This window comes from Elephantulus edwardii, unplaced genomic scaffold (assembly GCF_000299155.1).
Source record: "Elephantulus edwardii isolate Elephantulus edwardi_28Jun2011 unplaced genomic scaffold, EleEdw1.0 scaffold00007, whole genome shotgun sequence".
Lineage (NCBI taxonomy): Eukaryota > Metazoa > Chordata > Mammalia > Macroscelidea > Macroscelididae > Elephantulus > Elephantulus edwardii.
Genome location: NW_006399757.1, coordinates 13658487 through 13676979, shown reverse-complemented (window position 1 = coordinate 13676979; position 18493 = coordinate 13658487). Strand labels below are relative to the sequence as shown.

Here is an 18493-nt window from a genome sequence, read left to right as displayed (position 1 = left end):
GATATATTTGAATCAATAGAAAAAAATCAAGTGAGAAAATAACATTGTAAATGTTTCTCAAATGTATATTTAGTGAATCATAATTGTAAAGTTTAGTGTTTTTTTAATTTGGTTTTTAAAATAAGACTATACAGTCAATGTGTATATTTTTTTCTATTACTAGTATCTACATGTATATTTATAGACTAAATATAGCTGCTTTTCTATTATAGTTTCATTATGAATATTGTTTCTTAGAGCTAAAAACAAATTCATTTGGTAAACAGGTCCCTAGTGTATTTCAATAGTGATTTTTTTTTATGCAATTCTCTATTGTATTTGAAGTTGAATAACAGCAGTTGTGTTGATTATTTTATAGGGATTAAAGGATTGAAAAATATTAGTTCAGTTCGAGTGATCATCAGTTTCTAAGATTTGCTTGAGACTGAATTTATTATTTTTTAATTGGTAATCACTTATTTTTTTTAATCCAACAGAAAGTCTTTACATATATTATTCAAACATTTACTCAGCAAAAGAATTAATAACTGGAGAATGAATATTAGTGATTTTTTTTCTTTCTTTAGCTGGTGGAATACAGAAATAAAAATAAATTTATAACTTGCAAAAAGCAACATTCTAGGAAATCGCTGTTTCTCTTGAAACAACTCAATGTTAAGCATATGGAGCTTCATTCATATTCTACCCTGGAGGTGAAGTATAGTGTTATCACTTAGCCTTTTCATTTTCTGCTCTTCAGATTGGCTTATATTTGCATTTGCAAAATTTTATGGAAAATGAAGGCAAGTCTTATTCTCTGAACAAATACATAAAAAAATGACTAACAAAATAGACATTTTCTTCTTTTGATCTCAGGATTAGTTACTGTATTTTTAACCTGTGAATTTATAATTATCTTATATGGTTGTTTTGGGGTTGTCCCCCACCCCCCATTATATTATACTAGAGTCCTATTCATTACAGCTTTTCACTTTAGGCACAATCTATACCTGTAAAGTCCAATGTTGAAAACCCATTTTAATTATGCATACTTTACTGATTCTCAAATATAAGCTTTCTTATTAAAGAGGAAGGCAGATACTGATAACAACATGACTCTTGTAACAATCATGTAAAAAAAAACCCAAACAAAATGACCCTCTCTGATGATGAGTCGATTCTCACCAATGATTACCCTCTTACTAGAATGAGACTGTCTCCTCTTTCTTCCTCAGAGTAGCTGGTGAGCTTGAACTTTTCAGTTAGCAGTCCAACATGTATCCCACTCTTTTACCAGAGCTCCTTCCAATAAAATATAATAATTGCAAATTATAAAGTAAACATGTATACATTCACCTTACGTATGCTAAAACTTATCAAATATAATTGTTTCAAGTGCTTATAAATTGTGACAATCTTTTTCCTAAGCACTCACTATCTATTAACCATCAAATTTTAGTTCTGTAACACATCCATTTTATTGTGGTCATGAATTTGGTGGAATAAGAATCTAGAAAGGGTTTAGTGGTGATGGTATTTACACTGCACAATTTGTGGTGCCCAATGTGGGGAAATGTAAAGGACTGAGCTGGAACTATCAGAAGACATCTTTACTCACATATTTGGAAGTTGATGCTAGCTGTTTAGTGAAACTTCAATTGATCTTCTTCATGGAGTCTCTACATGGGCTAGTACTAGGTTCCTTAGAGTATGTGCTCTAGTTTCCAAGAACAATCATCCTCAGAGACCACATTGGAAATGCATGACATCTTTTTATCTAGTTGTAGGAGCTTCATAGTATTTTTCTATTGTAATCTTTCAGCTGATTATTGTAGCTGATGTTAGATGGATCTTAGCTGAATGCAGGGAATACCAGAGGAATGTCTGTGTTCCATTGATTATGCAAAGGCATTTGACTGTGTGTATCATAACAAACTGTGGCTGACTCTGAGAAGAATGGGAATCCCAGAACACTTGATCGTGCTAATGAGAAACCTATACTTGGACCAGGAGGCAGTCGTCAGAACAGAGCAAGGAAACACTGCATGGTTCAAAATTGGGAAATATGTACACCAGGGATGTGTCCTATCTCCCTACCTTTTCAACCTGCATGCAGAACAGATTCTCTGAGAGTCTGGGCTCTATGAGAAGTGTGGAGTCAGCATTAGTGGAAGATCTATTAAACAATCTGCATTATGCAGATAATACAGCCCTGCTTGCCGAAACTGAGGAGGACCTGAAATGCTTACTGCAGAGGGTAAAGGACTGCAGCCTTCAGTATGGATTGAAACTCAATATCAAGAAGACAAAGATTCTCACCACTAGACCAATTGGCAGCATCAGGATGGATGGTGAAGAGAATGAGATTGTTAACAATTTTAGTCTACTTGGCTCCACGGTCAACACTCTTGGCACCAGTAGCCAGGAAATCAAAAAAGATATTGCCATGGGAAAGTCTGCTGTTAGGGATCTCTCCAGGGTACTGAAGAGCAATGGTGTCACTCTGGAGACAAAGGTGAATCTGGTACAGGCTATGGTCTTTGCAATCACTTGTTATGCATCAGAGAGTTGGACAATGACGAGGGAGGATAGAAGGAAATTGATGCCTTTGAGCTGTGGTGCTGGAGAAGAGTATTCAATGTAGCATGGACTGGCAAGAAAACAAACAGATTCATCCTGGAGAGGGTTAAACCATGCTGCTCCTTGGAGGCAAGGATTCTGGGGCTTCATCTGACATACTTTAGATATGTTGTAAGGACGTACAAGTCCTTGGAGAGGGACATCATGCATGGGAGGGTGGAGGACGGCGTAAGAGGAGAAGACCCTCTATGAGGTGGATTGATTCAGTGACTGGGGTAATCAGGATGGGTGTGTCAGAGTCAGTGTGATTGGCACAGGATAGAGCAGGGTTTAAGGCTGTTGTGCATCAGGTCACTATGATTAGCAAGAGACTTGACAGCACATAACAACAACAACAACAACAACAATCCTTCAGTCAAGGTTATCTCAAAAGTATGCACAAGTCTGAGTCACAGGTGACTCAATGGTACATAACAACAATAACAATTCAAGAGTGAGGAGGATGTTTAGACTTTTCCTACTGAAAGGGATTAATGTGTTGTTGTGTTGTGTAGTGTAGAGTTAGAACCGACCCATAGGTGACTCACCAGTGGGTTTTCAGAAGCAGTTAATCACAAGGGAGGCAATTGCCTGTTCTTGTCCCATGGAGTAGCTGGTGGTCTCCAACCATATGCCTCTGGGATTGCAGCACAGCTTCTTCCCGTTTGGCCACCGGAGATGCAAAAGGATTAATAGACTTTTGGAAAAGCTTGTTGTTGTTATTAGATGTCATCCAGTCAAATATGATTCATTGCAACCCTATGAATAACAAACTTGAACCCTGTCCTATCCTATGCCATCTTCATCACCTTCAACGTGATTACACTCTTTGCTGCAGTTGCTGTGTCAAGTACATTTCATTAAAGGCGATTCCCTATTTTATTGATGCTCCACCTTTCCAAGCATGAGGTACCTTTTCAAAGAATAGCCTCTCCTGGCACCATGCCCCACAGTATGAGAGACAAAACTTTGCCATCTTTGTCTCTAAGAAGAATTCTGGTTGCAATTTTTCAAGACATATCTGCTTGTTCTTTTGGTGGTCCATGGACTAGTCAGTATTCTTCCTGAACACCACAATCTAAAGTCATGTAGAAGGGAAATATTGCTGGGATCGTCTTTGAAATACAGTATCTGTCAGAGTTCTTTTTTTCTAAGAAAAAAAGATATTTATTAGAGGAAATACACTTGGCAAAGAAAGACACAGAAGACCAAAGTGTCACATTCAGTATTTTATATTGAGAAAAGTCATATCCCTGTTCATGATCCCCATTTTTCCCTATTTCATTTTCTTAAAATCATGTGAAAGTATAGAAAATACATTTAAAATAGTACTGTTAAAATAATTACATGTTGCAATCCAAATGTAAAACCATGACTTCAAAAATTGTTGTGTTGTTGATTTCAGCTCATTAAATTCCATGTAAAAGAAAATGAAAATTAACTCTTTTGACATTCTATCAATTATTGCACTTGTATCTGTTATTGTAGCAACTGTGTCAATCCATCCAATTGAGTGAGCCACTTCTTTGCTGATACTCTACCAAACATAATATTATTCTCCAGGCACTGGTTCCTAACATGTCCAAACTCTCACTACTTTGCTTCAATGGAGCACCCTAACTGCACTTACAAAAACTTCACAGTTAGGTATACTTCCCAGTTTTTCAACCTCCAAAGAGTTCCCTTGAATTTTTCCTATTTTTAGATTTTTTATATGTCAGCTGAGTCAAAAAATAGCACATTCATGAACCTGTATTAAGCCACCCACATAATATTCTGAAGTTTGGAGATTTTTAATCTATTCTTTCCTGTTTTATATACCATATACTTTCCAAATACCACATTGCAAATACACTGTAAATCTTTATCATGAAAGGATGGCATGACCTTTATAGAAAATATTTTATTTGGCTTTATTATGCACATGTTATTTAATTAAATACTAATAACTCTGAGATAGCTGGGTGGCATTAACCACTAATCAGGAATAAGAAAATGAGGATCAGATAGGTTATGTGACTTGCTTAACACAAGCATGGAACTTGAGTGAGAGCACAGGTCTATGTGATTAAAACATGGTCAGTTAAAATAGAAGGATAACTAGTAAGATGTGGATTAAAGCCCGAAAGGGGAAGGGAAGGGGAGGAGGTGGGGCAAAGGGAGAGAAGGAAAGAAACCACTAGGTTAACAGGGTATGGCGAGCAGAAATGTAGGGTGAAGAAATTAGTCAAAATGTGATAGAGACCTGAAAAAAATAGGTAATAGTAGGCATAGATCAATGGTGGTTAGTTTAATAAAGCACAATGTATATGAGTGATTGTTTGAAACCAATGTGATTGTAGGAATGTGTAAAATAAAACATACATGGATGATACATAATGTATATGAATTTTTTATGGATGCTATATAAAAGAAAAATAAATTAGAGAAGAAAAAAAAAGAACCAAGTCTTTACTGTAGAAGAGGGAAAACTAACCATTTAAGAATATGGTTATTTGTCATTTAGATAATAAGTAAATAAAGTTAGCCTGATTCTTATAATTTAATTAATGATTAACAATTTTTTAAAATTCTTTATGCTATTCTTTATTTTGAGATTTTAATGAAAGTTTATAAAGAACTTGAGTTTCCAATCACTCATTGTTGCACATTTTCCTCCCTGCTGCCCCTTCCCCCCGTGCTATTCTTAATCCCTCTCTGTGCTTCTAGTCAGCTCCTTTACCTCATTTGTATATCATTTGTTCATACCTTCCCATAGTTGTTGTTAAGTGCCATAAAATCAAGTATGACTTATAGTGATCATATGAACAAAGGACCTGAACCTTGTTCTATACCAATTGTCATTTCTCTACATTCATAGCATCTATAGAGGCATTTTGTTTAGGAAGTAGATGCCATTTCTGTTTCCAAGCCTGTCTTAATCTGAGAGTAACACCAAATACTGTTCACCACGGGTAACCACTGTTGCATATGACACGCCAGTGGTACAGCATTCGGCATCACAGCTATACCAAGTACTTCAGTATAGCGAATTGACAGGCCAGTTCCATACCATTTAGAAGAAATTAATTCCAAACACAATTAACAACATACTCAAAGACTGAAGGCCCAAAGGCCCAAAAGACTTTAAATACACAGCCCACCCACCAGATCCTGATTGGCTCTTAACAAGAGGCTTCTCTTCCACAACTCATTATTAACCAAATCCAGCAAATTCAATCAGCTCACAAAATAAAAACAACCAAACAGTTCATACCTGACCCTCAACCAAAACAAGAAGAATCCCCCCTTTAGAATTCAACCCATTCACACATGAGCCTTCAAACTGGAGACTTAGTCAGGGTCCTGCCTACTTTTAAATACGCAAGCCTGCCCATTAGGCCCTGATTCGCTCTAAATAAGAAGCTTCTAACCCACAGCTCCTTTTTAGTCAAATCCAGTAAATCCAATCAACTCTCACATGGTTGTGAACAAAATATAGTTATCTTGATTTTATCTTATTATATTCAAATTTATTGTTACTTCCCTAGTTAAAACTACCTCATATTCTCACCCAATACTATGAAACTCCTAATTATTCTTTAGAGAGCTGGTGCCTTAGTGGCAAGAAGCTGTGCTGCAATCCTGAAAGCACATAGTTTGCCAGCTGCTCCACAGGAGGATGGACAATCTCCTCCTGTGCAAATAACTGCCTCTGAAAACCCACTGGAGGGTCAGATATGGGTCTGTTCTGACTCTGTGGTACACAACAACAACAACAACAGCAGCAGCAATTGTTCTTTAAATTTCCATTTGTTTGCCCTTTCTTGATCAACATGAATTTCCTAAAGTGCAGTTATAGCTGGTAATCTTCTGCTCACAATACTTCAAATACTTCATTATTTACTTATGATAAATTGTACTGTTCTTTATATGGTCTTAATGAATCTCCTTGTTTAAGCTCGTACTTATTTTACCACCTTAATCTTAAAATTTTCCTTACCTGCTCACCAGGTTCCTGTTACACTTGCCTTCTTTACTGATCTTCTGAGAGGTTCAATTTGTTTTGTAGTGGTGGTCCTACCCTGTCCCAACTGTTTACTCAGCTCTTATCACTAGAATAAAATTGGTTCAATGAATATTTCTCCAAATTTCTTAATCTAAATCAGGACTTTCGATTTAACACTCTCATAGACCTTTTTTTACACTTCTTCTCTTATGACTTATAGCAGTTTGCTATTATTAGTTTTCTGTTACGGAGCTCTGGTGATATAGTTAATAGTGCATTGAGCTATGAATCCAACATATCTGTGACCCAGTCAGTACCAATCCACCATCAGTCCCTGTGTGATGGGCAGTCTCCTGCCATTATTTACAGTATTAGATAACAAATGGAGGATTGCTATGAGTTGGAACTGACTGAAAGGCAGTGAATTTAAGTTTTTATTTTGCTTTTGGTTATTTAAGGTAGATATTTTCCTCTAAAAAGACCAAAGGAAAAAAGATCAGATCTGTTTTGTCATATCTCTGTGCATTCCTGGCATCTATCGTAGTACTTGACACAGTGGAGTCTCCTTTTTTATTTTTTCATGGACAAATGAACAAATAAAATTAAATCAAGCAATAGCATTCATTTTATTCAGCATACTTATAACTAGCATTTTGACTCTGTATGCTTTTTCACTTCTGTGGGTTTTTGGGTTTTTTGGGGGGTTGTTTGTGTTTTTTTTGCATTCCTTGCCATTTGGGGTCTATGAATCTTAAAACCAAGTAAATATTTTCATAAATGCTTTCAATTTTTATTCATATATTTGCCAGTATGCCTTAACATTTATCAAATCTTATTCCAATAATTGAAGTCACAGCAGGCTGACTTCTAATAATTACTTAGAAGTCCCCATTTAATGTGACTAACAATTCCTCCAACCCATGGGATTCATTCATTTGAATGTTGCCTAAGGTCTTCTTTGTGAGGAAATTGGTTCCTTTCTCTAATTATAGAGAATGTATTGTAGTCCAGGTATAATGGATCAAAGAGCCTTCTCTAGCTTTGTTAGTAGAATTATTTCCTGCTATGAGTCAAGTAAAGTAGCACACTTGATAGCCAGTTGAGGAAGCCAGAATTAGACTGCTACCTACCAGCCAGCAAAGTGGAACCCTCCTTTATCTCATTCTATGTGTCTAAAGAAAGCCTCTGGTGGGAGAGCAGGGTGTCTGTGTGTACAGCATAGGGAATTCCAACCTCATACACTCTTTTTCTTCATATTATGAAGAGGTAAAAACAATAGGAAATGTTCCATCATTCTCATTACTTTCTTGAGCATAAATAAAAGCTATGCTTCTGATTTATTTAATATTCATGGCATGTAGCTCTGGTGACCCAGTGGGTTAAAGGTTATGCTGTCAATCCAAAGATACACTGTCCAGGAACACCAAATGATCCATGAGAAAAAGGAAGACCATCTTCTTCCATGTGGCTCACAGCTTCTACAAACCTACTGGAGGTTCAGCTATCAACAGGTTCTAACTCAGCAACTCAAAATAACATGATGAAAACCAATTGAGAAGGAGATTGATGATAGTTAGATAACATGATAAGACTAATTAATGACACTTAATTGACCATGTGAAGTTTGTTGAAATGGGGAATATTTGGTTTTGAAATGTAGATGTTCATCACAATTTTTTAATAAAGAAAAAAGTTCATTTGAAATATTGGTTTGAATTTGCTGTCATTCATAATGTAACTGAAGTTTATGTATAAAAACTGATAATGTAATTTGATTAACTGATGTCTCAATTATGACATCCCTTGGGAATGAAGCTAATTTATATAGTATTAACTACATTTTTAAAATTGAAGAATATTCACTAGCTTTGTTGGATAAGATGGATTTTTTAAAAGTATGAAAACATTTGTTTCTGCAAGGATCAGTTCTTTTTTTTATGTAATTATTCAGTTGCAGAAAGGCAAAACTCCTCAGAAACATGAGACCTGAATGCCTTCTGCTCCTGACTCCTTTGTGAGAATATTTTTCTCTTCCTTATCTCCAGAAGCACCTTCTAACTCCCTGCCTACATTATGCTTTATGTTAAAGAGAAGGAACATATTGAGAAGCTTCTCTGTGCTGCTATTCTAAGCTCTAGGGAAATACGAGTAAACAATAGACAAAAAATCCTTTTTGGGGGCTTATATTTTAGCATGAACCATACATAAGAGGGTGTTAATGTACAATGTAATGGAAATAGCTGGGTGGAAATTAATGCTAAATCCACTATTATTTTCGCTGTTTTGCTGTTGCTGTGTACCATTGAGTCAGAACCGACCCACAGCTGACCCTCCAGTGGGTATTGTGTGTTTTTACTTTTGTTTTTTTCAGTATGGCTTTCTGGGCCAGTTTTAGTGCATAAAAAAGAAACTATCAAGTAGGAGAAAGAAACAGAATACTTGATGTTAAAGACTTTTGTTCAATTCAAATGAAGCAGTGATGGAGAGATGGTATGACAACAAGATTTTATATGGAGTGAGCTTGCTGAAAAGACACAATTGATCAGAAGGATGTCAGTTAACCCACCACTGTAAATATGGGCTAGTTTACAGACCCCTTTGTGGCATAGAGCTTAATGTATTGGACTAACAGGAAGGTCAGTAGTTTAAATGCACTAGTCACTCTTTGGGACAAAGCTAGGCAGTAAATTGAGCAGTCTCTTGTATAAAATTATAGCCTCACATGGCTCTAAATTAGACTGACTCAATGATACTCATATGCTTAACTTTGAGTCCCTGTGTGATGCTTACTCTGCTTAGTTGCTTTAACGAAAAGGAGGTCTGAGATCATGTTCTGTACAGACTTGTCACAAGCCCTAAAACTGTCCCTCTGATGATTCAAGTTCACCAGTGACTTCATGGGGGAAAGATGGGCAATATTCTGCCTTGTACTTTACAGCCTTTAATACACAATGGAGGGTCAGCTAAGAGTCAGTTCTGACTGCCTGGCCAAGGAATGTGATGAGCTGAGCTGAAATGTTGTACCACTTTAAATTTTTAATGAATTAATTCAATGCAGAAATAGAATTTATTTCTCTATTATGTCCTAGTAATTAACTTATTCCTCTTTTTACACTGTCAGCAGGGTTTCTAGAATCACCTTTGTCATGACTCACAGCAACTCTCCATTAGGGATTGTTATAGCTGTTAGGTGCCATCCAGTGTGTTCTGACTCATACGAACCCTGTGAAGTTCATAAACAGAATGAAACACTTCCTGGCCCTGGGCCAAGCTCACATTATTCACTATGTTTGTGCTCATTGTAGTCACCAATATTGTTGAGCATCTTTTGCTTTTTCACTGACCATGTTTTCACTGAATCCTTGAAGAACTCCATTCAACATTTAAAACTGTCTTAAGGTCTAATAGTCCAAAAGTGACTGGATTATTGCGATGTAGAAACGGTTGGCACTTTATTTCATACTCCTACCAACACTGCACTAAAGATGCTGTGATGAAATCAGTGTGAAGGATGAAATCAGCAAGGAGAAACTGTGGGGAAGATATTCACCACATAGTCACATTGTATTTAACCTGTGAGCTTCCAAAAAAGCATACAAAACCCACTCTAAGCTTCTCATTGGCTGGAAAGGAGCCACAGCTATTTTGTTTGTTAACACATTTGTTACTTCATTTCTCAAATGAAAGTTTTCGTCTTATGAACGCAGTAATTTTGAGCAGATAACACCAATGAATTGCTTTATTTTTATTCTTTTTTTCTCTTCTATTAATTTTAATGAAAGTTTACAGAGATTTTGGATTTCCATTCATTCATTGTTACACTTTTCTCCCTGCCTACTTCTCCCTCCCAATTTGCTCTTCTCTTTGAAAAGTAAAAGAAACATTCTTTCATTATTATAGGATCCCTACCCCCAAGTCCACTCCACTATGCAGCCTTCATTCTGGGCTCCTGTCATGACAATAATACCAAATTATCTATTCCTTTTAAACAGTTCTCTCCCTCCTCTGTTTCAATGCAGTATATAATATTTATCCCCTCTTTCTCAGTCTCCCTCCCAATCCCGATGTCAGTCCCACTTTACAACAGTGGCACCGTGCAGTACTTGTCCTTTTGTGACTTAGATATTTCTCTCAGCATGATGTCTGCCAGGGTCACCATTTTGTATAGTATTTCATGAGTTCCTTGTTTTCTAATGCAGCATAGTATTCCAATATGTGAATATACCAGAGCTTTTCTATCCATTCATTTGTTGATGGGCACTTGGGTTGATTCCAATTCTTGCTGTCATGAACAAAGTCACAATAAACATGGGTGTGCATATATCTGCTAGGGTGGTGGTTATCGTAAAATCAAAGAATTACTTTATAAGGAAAAAAAGACAGGATGTGAGAGAGCATTCCCCAGGTTGCTATTGGATAATAGCAAAGAGATACTGAAGTCAAATGAAGCACTAAGGCAGGCTTGTCTGCCTGGGTACTTTGGCTTTAGGTAATCTGCACACAGAAGCTTTCCTATCATAGTTTTATAAATGTTATGAGTATTTTTCCTGATACTTTATTTTCTTAAAAAAAAAACCCAAACACACCAAAATGTGATGACAGTCATGTTGATTATTGAACAGTTGGTATAGTCTTTGACAAAAATATAAAACTAGCTGATTTTTTACTTTCTTTACTTTAATAGGTCTAGCCAACATAAGTCCTAGACAAACTAGGGATTTAGTTTTAATATTTATTTATAGTAAATATTCTCTATCATTATGCAAATCTCTTTCATAAATATCTGCCAGACATTTGGAATTATTTTATTTTGAGAATTTACAAGACTTTTTTTAAAATGGTAAGAACAGCTCCTTCTGTGCCTGAAATATATTTGTATTAATTACAAATATCTGTGCTGTCACTGAAGACCAGTCCATACAATTATCTGAATTCTAGTAACGGGTATTTCAATAAGTGGAGTCAGCACTGGCAATATTCATTCCTCTGTGCCCAGCAACGCGGAAGACCTGGATAATGGACTAGAAGAGATCCATATTTGTGCCCATTGTATCAGAACACAGAAATTATCAAATAATATCATTAACACACATGCAAATTAAATCTTTCTGAATGTAATATAAAATTTGAAATGTGCAAGGAGTTGGAATCAGAAAATCAAAAGGGCCGAACTCGCTCAGCGTATCTTAAGCTCAAGGAACTGAAGAACAAATTCAAACCTTGAGTTGCTATAATCAAGGATGCTTTGGGCAGAATGCTAAATGATCCAGGAAGTATTAAAAGAAGATGGAAGGAATATACTGAGTCACTGTATCTAAAGGAATTGGAAGACAGAAGAATTTCATGAAACAACATATGAGCAAGAGCCTATGGTGTTGTGCCAAGAAATCTGGAGAACGACCACTTGGCCAACTGACTGGAAGAGATCGATATTTGTTCCTATCCCAAAGAAAGGTGACCCAACAGAATGTGGAAACTACAGAACAATCTCACTGATTTCACATGCAAGCAAGATTTTACTGAAGATTATCCAAAACCGATTGGAACAGCACATCAACAGAGAACTACCAGAAGTCCAGGCTGGGTTTAGAAGGGGTTGTGGTACTAGAGATATTGTAGCTGATGTTAGATGGATCTTGGCTGAAAGCAGGGAATACCAGAGGAATGTCTATCTGTGTTTCATTGACTATGCAAAGGCATTTGACTGTGTAGATCATAACAAACTATGGCTGACTCTGAGAAGAATGGGAATCCCAGAACACTTGATCGTTCTAATGCGAAACTTTTAGTTGGACCACGAGGCAGTCTTTAGGACAGAGCAAGGGAACACTGCATGGTTCAAAATTGGGAAGGGCATATGCCAGGGATGCATCCTATCTCCATACCTTTTCAACCTATAGGCAGAACAGATTATCCGGGAGGCTGGGCTCTATGAGGAGAAATGTGGGGTCAAGACTGGTGGACGATTTATCAACAACCTGCCTTATGCGGATGACACAACCCTACTTGCTGAAACTGAAGAGGACCTGAAGCGCCTGCTGCAGAGTGTCAAGGACTGCATCCTACAATATGGATTGAGGCTCAATGTCAAGAAGACAAAGATTCTCACCACTGGACCAATTGGCAGCATCAGGATGGATGGTGAAGAGGTTGAGATTGTACACAGCTTTAGTTTGCTTGGCTCCATAGTCACCAGTCTTGGCACCAGCAGCCAGGAAATTAAAAGGCGCATTGCCATGAGAAAGTCTGCTGTTAGGGACCTCTCAAAAGTGCTGAAGAGCAACGGTATCTCTTTGGAGACTAAGGTACATCTGATACAGGACATGGTCTTCGCAATCACCTGTTATGCATCAGAGAGTTGGACAATGACTAGGGAGGATAGAAGGAGAATTGATGCCTTTGAGCTGTGGTGCTGGAGAAGAGTATTGAGAATACCATGGACTGCTAGGAAAACAAACAGATTTGTCCTGGAAAGGGTTAAACCGGGTGGCTCCTTGGAGGCAAGAATTCTGAGGCTCCATCTAACCTATTTTGGATATATTGTGAGGAGAGACCGGTCCTTAGAGAGGGACATCGTGCTTGGGAGGGTGGAGGGACAGCGCAGGAAAGGAAGGCCCTCTATGAGGTGGATTGATTCAGTGACTGGGATAATTGGGATGTGAGTGTCAGAGACAGTGCGATTGGCACGGGACAGAGCAGAGTTTAGGGCTGTTATACATAGGGTCGCTATGAGTCGCAAGCGACTTGACGGCACATAACAACAACAACAATATAAAATATCTTCCCTATACTTGGACCAGGAGGTCCAGGGCAGAGCAAAGAAACACTGCATGGTTCAGAATTGGGAAGGGCGTACTCTAGGGATGTGTCCTCCTCAAGTCCTTTTCAACCTGTATGTAGAACAGATTATCCAGGAGGCTGGGATCTATGAGGAGATATGTGGCATCAGGATTGGAGGAAGATTTAGTAACAATCTGCGTTATGCAAATAACACAACCCTGTTTGCTGAAACTGAGGAGGACCTGAAGCGCTGCTGCAGAGGGTCAAGGACTGCAACATTCAATATGGATTGAGGTTCACTGTCAAGAAAACAAAGATTCTTACCACTGGGCTAATTGACAGGATAAGGATGGATGGTGAAGAGATTGAGATTGTTCACAGCTATAGTTTGCTTAGCTCCACAGTCAACACTCTTGGCACCAGCAGCCAGGAAAGTAAAAGATATATTGAGATGGAAAAGTCTGCTGTTAGGGACCTCTCCAGAGTACTGAAGAGCAATGGTGTCAGTCTGAAGACTAAGGTGTGCCTGATACTGGCCATGGTCTTTGCAATAAGTTGCTATGTGCCAGAGAGGTGGACAATGACTAGGGAGGATAAAAGGAGAATTGATGACTTTGAACTGTGGTGTTGGAGAAGAGTGTTGAATATACCATGGACTGCTAAGAAAACAAAAATTTTTTTTCCCTAAGGAGGTTGAAACCGTGCTGCCCCTTGGAGGCAAAGATTCTGAAGCTTTTTCTGACATACTTTAGACATGTTGCAAGGAGGGACCAGTTCTTGGAAAAGAACATCATGTTTTGCAGGGTGGAGGGACAACACCCTCTATGAGATGGATTGATTCAGTGACTGGTGTAATTGGGGTAGGTTTGTGGGAGAGAGTGATATGGGCAAAGGATAGAGCAGGGTTTAGGCTTGTTGTACATATGGTCACTATGAGTCACAGACAACTTGACGGCACATAACAACAACAACAATATAAAATATATCCTGTAGAAGTTCTTTGGCAGAGAAATGCAGATGTTTAAGAAGACTGACTTAAATTTATCAGAAACAATTACTGATAAAGATGAAAAATTACAGATTTCCATACGAACTACATGCTAAACATAAATAACATAAATAAAAATCCTCACAAATGGACCAGTGAACAGCGTCATAACAAATAGAAAATACTGAATTGAATTCCATTTTGTCTGAAACCTCAAAGCAGTCAAGAAATCATTCACTGCAAAAGGCCTCTTTCAAGTGTTAGTAACAAATAGGTAACTTTGAAGAGTAAGGTGCAGAAAACAAAAGCTACAATCTTTCAGAAAAGTGAACATATCTCTTTGGAATAAGTGTAACTGGAATGCTCCATGGCCATATACATCATAATACTTTATCTCACAGGCTTTAGACATGCTATCAGGAGGGACCAGTGCCTAGGGAAGAATAACCTGCTTGAAAAAGTAGAAAGTTAGTGGAAAAGGAGGAACACTTTCAATAAGATATATTGACACAGTGTCTGCAACAATGGGCTCAAGTGTACCAATTACTGTGGATTGTGTATGACTGAACAATGATTTGTCCTGTAATTCTGAGAGTTGCTATGACTTAGAATAGACTTGATAGCACCTAATAGCAACAACAGCAAGAACTTTGTATATGAACGAAACATATCATTCACTCTTAAGACTTGTGATCTAGTTTATATATATGCTTAGATGATAAAGAAATTATAGATCTCCTTGAATTAAGGTTATAGATTCATTTGGTCTTTGCAATGATGAATTTATACAATGGAACAAATTTTACTTATATGAAACTAGACTTTACATTCTTTTCCACTTTACGTACTCTCCTTAATCTTTAGGTTGTTACTAGGAAATATATCTAAAGTTAACCACTCTAATAAATGAACACTAGAGTATTACAAGAAAATATAACTTTGAAATGCTTTATTTAGGAACTGAAAATTCTTACTATGTTGTAACTTACCATTCTTTCTCCTTTCTGTAGTAATGCTTATATTCTTATCTTTTTGTTTTTCTTTCTCCAGTGCTTTATTTCATTATTGAAACTACAAACTCATATCCACAGCGGTTTCGTGTTGACAGATTGCCTATTTTGAAAGCTTGAGGTATTTCATCATAAAACAGGCCATGTGGAATCTTTGAAGCATAAAGTTCTGCCAAACACCTGAACAAAGAACCTCTACTTGGTATGAAAGAGAGCTCCTCACTGCCACAATGACTAATCAGGAAAAGTGGGCCCACCTTAGTCCCTCAGAATTTTCACAGCTTCAGAAATATGCTGAATGTAAGTATAAATATTGATATAATTTTATTTGGTATTTATATATAAGGGCTCATTTATTTACAAGAGACTGCAGTACTTGTTCCTCATAGGGATAAGGTGTGCCTGTGTGTTTTGTGTACGTTGATGAGGGTCAACAGAAGCTACTTTTCAAGGACAGACGAAGGAAATGTCTTTATGGAACTAACTTTGCCAGAATGAGGCAAATATCACATTTTGATGATAAGAAAACTAGAGTGTTAGAATCAGAAATGAACTTACAAACATCCTAGTTGTAGTGTTGCTATTGTGTTCTGTCGAATCAGAATCAACTCATAGCTGGCCTTCCAGTGAGTTTTCACAGGTAGTACATTATACAGGGGGTGATTACCCATCTTTCTCCTGTGGAGTAGCTGGTGGATTCGAACAGCATTCCTTTGGGTTGGCAGTGAAACCCCTGAAATCCACCAGAGCTCAATTGTAATAGATGCAAAGCAAAAATAAAGATTTCGAGGGAGAATGGAGACCTGTAGTATTGTAATTAAGAACAAGCAGGAGCAGCAAATCTGTAATTAAGAAGACAACGTATGATTGAAAGGCCATCCTTCGGTCAATATAATCTGACTAATAATCATGACAAGGGAAAAGTATTTTTGGATAGAGAACTTATTATATTTTAAAAAGACTGAGATTTAGGACCTACCTATACATTGTGGAATTGGGATTGGAGATTATCAATAGAAATTATTGTGTCTTGTGCTGACTTGTATAGTATGTAAAAATACATCAAAGATAGACCATAACCATTTACTTGATAGTTTTTGTTATTGTTAAATGCCATTGAGTCAAGTAAAATTCATTTCTACCTGAAAACATATCTGAACTCTGTCCTAACCAGCACCCACTTTATCGTTCTCAACACATTTGTGTCCGTTGCCACAATCAGCCCTTCTCCTTTTCAATAGCCATGACCACATGAAAGGTGCTATTTGTGTGCAAAGAATAAAGTGTCTCTGTTTGTAATGAATTGCCATTGTCAAAATATAAGTATAAACAAATTTCTTATTCAGAAAATTAAAAAATTAGTATCTTTTTCATATATTTCAGTACATGCAACCAGGGGTATCAGGTTGAACGCTGACATTTAAAGGTATGATTTATTATGCTGCAATGCAATACTTTAGGAAGGATTTTCTGCTTCAGAGAAGATACTGGTCTATCAGAAAAATGGCATGATGGATTAATTTTATTGAACTTACTTATATTGTTGCTTTCCATAAGAAGAATCATTTATAGACATTAAATGACTAAATACTGAGAAAACACAACTTGCTAATTTAGATGAATTTGCAACATGCTAAGATTATATGTGATACATATGAAGGAAGTGATTTTTAGGCAAGTGGTAAAGCTGTGAAACTTTGGGTAAAATGAATGAGATTATGGAACTCCAACGACAGTAAAATCCAGATTATATGATGTTGAAGCATTGTTTTAAAATCATGAAGATAGTTTCTAGAGCTACTTATTTGATGTAGATTTTTTTCCCTCAAGTCATCACAATATACATTGCAAATCTGAATGTACTCATGACTTCTAGGCTTTTGGTTTTTTTAAGAGAAAATGGGTTTTTTGTTGTTGCTGTTGTTGTTACTATGTGCCCTCGAATTGTATCCAACGAGCACAGGAGGAGATTGCCCCTCCTTCTCCAGCAGAGCATCTGGTGGATTTGAACATTGCACCAGGCTTTTTTTCATTAATAATTGAGGTAATTAGAGTGATTCAGCACAGCCTGTCTGATTAGGCAATTGGTGCATCAGACAGTCTTTCTTCAAGCCTTGATCCTGCCTTTATTTATATATTTGACTTGGGACTTTTCTGCTCTCTGCCTCATTTACTGCAATTGTAATGTGGAGGAAATATCCCATGTATTTGAATGAATCAATATATTTGCACTATTTCCGCTCCTTTACTTGTCTTCTATTGTATTATCTGACACATGGCATTTATAATAATGATAAATAATCTACTATGCAGCTCTTTTGTACAACAATGCAGTTTAGCGTTGGTGCAAACAGTTGTAGAGCATCTGTTCTCTTTTGGAGTTTCATTTGGGGGCCTCTTAGAAGTAGGTCCACACTATCCCTCACCCTCTGCCCCTTAAGAATAGCTGATTTGTCATGTCTTCCACAACCATGGCCTTTATGAAGATATCTAAACAACACTGAGGCAGAAGTGTTCTGGGGCACTAAGCTTCTATAGGGCCTGAGATCTTATAGCTCAAAAGGCCTAATGGGTGGAAAGACAGGAAAGAAAGAGGCATCAGAGGAGGCATGTAGAATGTGATCAAATTTCATGACATCTCAAAGTGAGTTGATCTCGGCTAGGAACCTTGACCACTCTTTGCACATGTGTTGCCAGTTTTGCAGCATCCTCACAGAAGTCCTGAGCTTCTGCAAATTACTAGATCCAAAGGGAAGAACAGACTCCAGCTCTGTGAACCAAGAGGGTCACAGTAAAAGGAGTGGAGCTTTAAAGGTAGCTCCCTGAGGGAAGCTCTGTCCCGGCACAGAAAGAAGATGAAGTAGTCATGGCTTGAACCCTTCAAGCATACAACACTGCTTTAGCCAACTTTGTATACTCTGAGCCTTCTCTTGTGAAGAGGAATAATCCATAATTAAAATCAGTAGTGACTGTAACAATAAATTAGAAATGTTATCATTTATAAGATAGTTTTCTAAAAACAATAACAGCAATAAAAAAACCCAAAAAAACCAAAAACATAACAAAAAACAAACCAAAACAGCCAAACAATCTGACAAACACAAGATCTGAAGACTAAAACCAAATCCT

The 18493-nt window shown here is 37.2% G+C and overlaps 1 protein-coding gene across 4 annotated transcripts in view; it reads left to right on the top strand.

The window, feature by feature from the left end:
* Positions 1-18493, top strand: part of DGKB (diacylglycerol kinase, beta 90kDa) — a 1124393-nt gene that overhangs the window by 98389 nt on the left and 1007511 nt on the right. For 2 of the 4 annotated variants that reach the window (XM_006880257.1, XM_006880256.1), the window contains exon 1: positions 15595-15664. In XM_006880257.1, coding sequence (XP_006880319.1) covers positions 15595-15664 — 70 coding nt within the window. Of the gene's footprint in view, positions 1-15404; positions 15665-18493 lie in introns of those variants that run through there. The other 2 variants (XM_006880258.1, XM_006880255.1) reach the window with 2 other exon arrangements.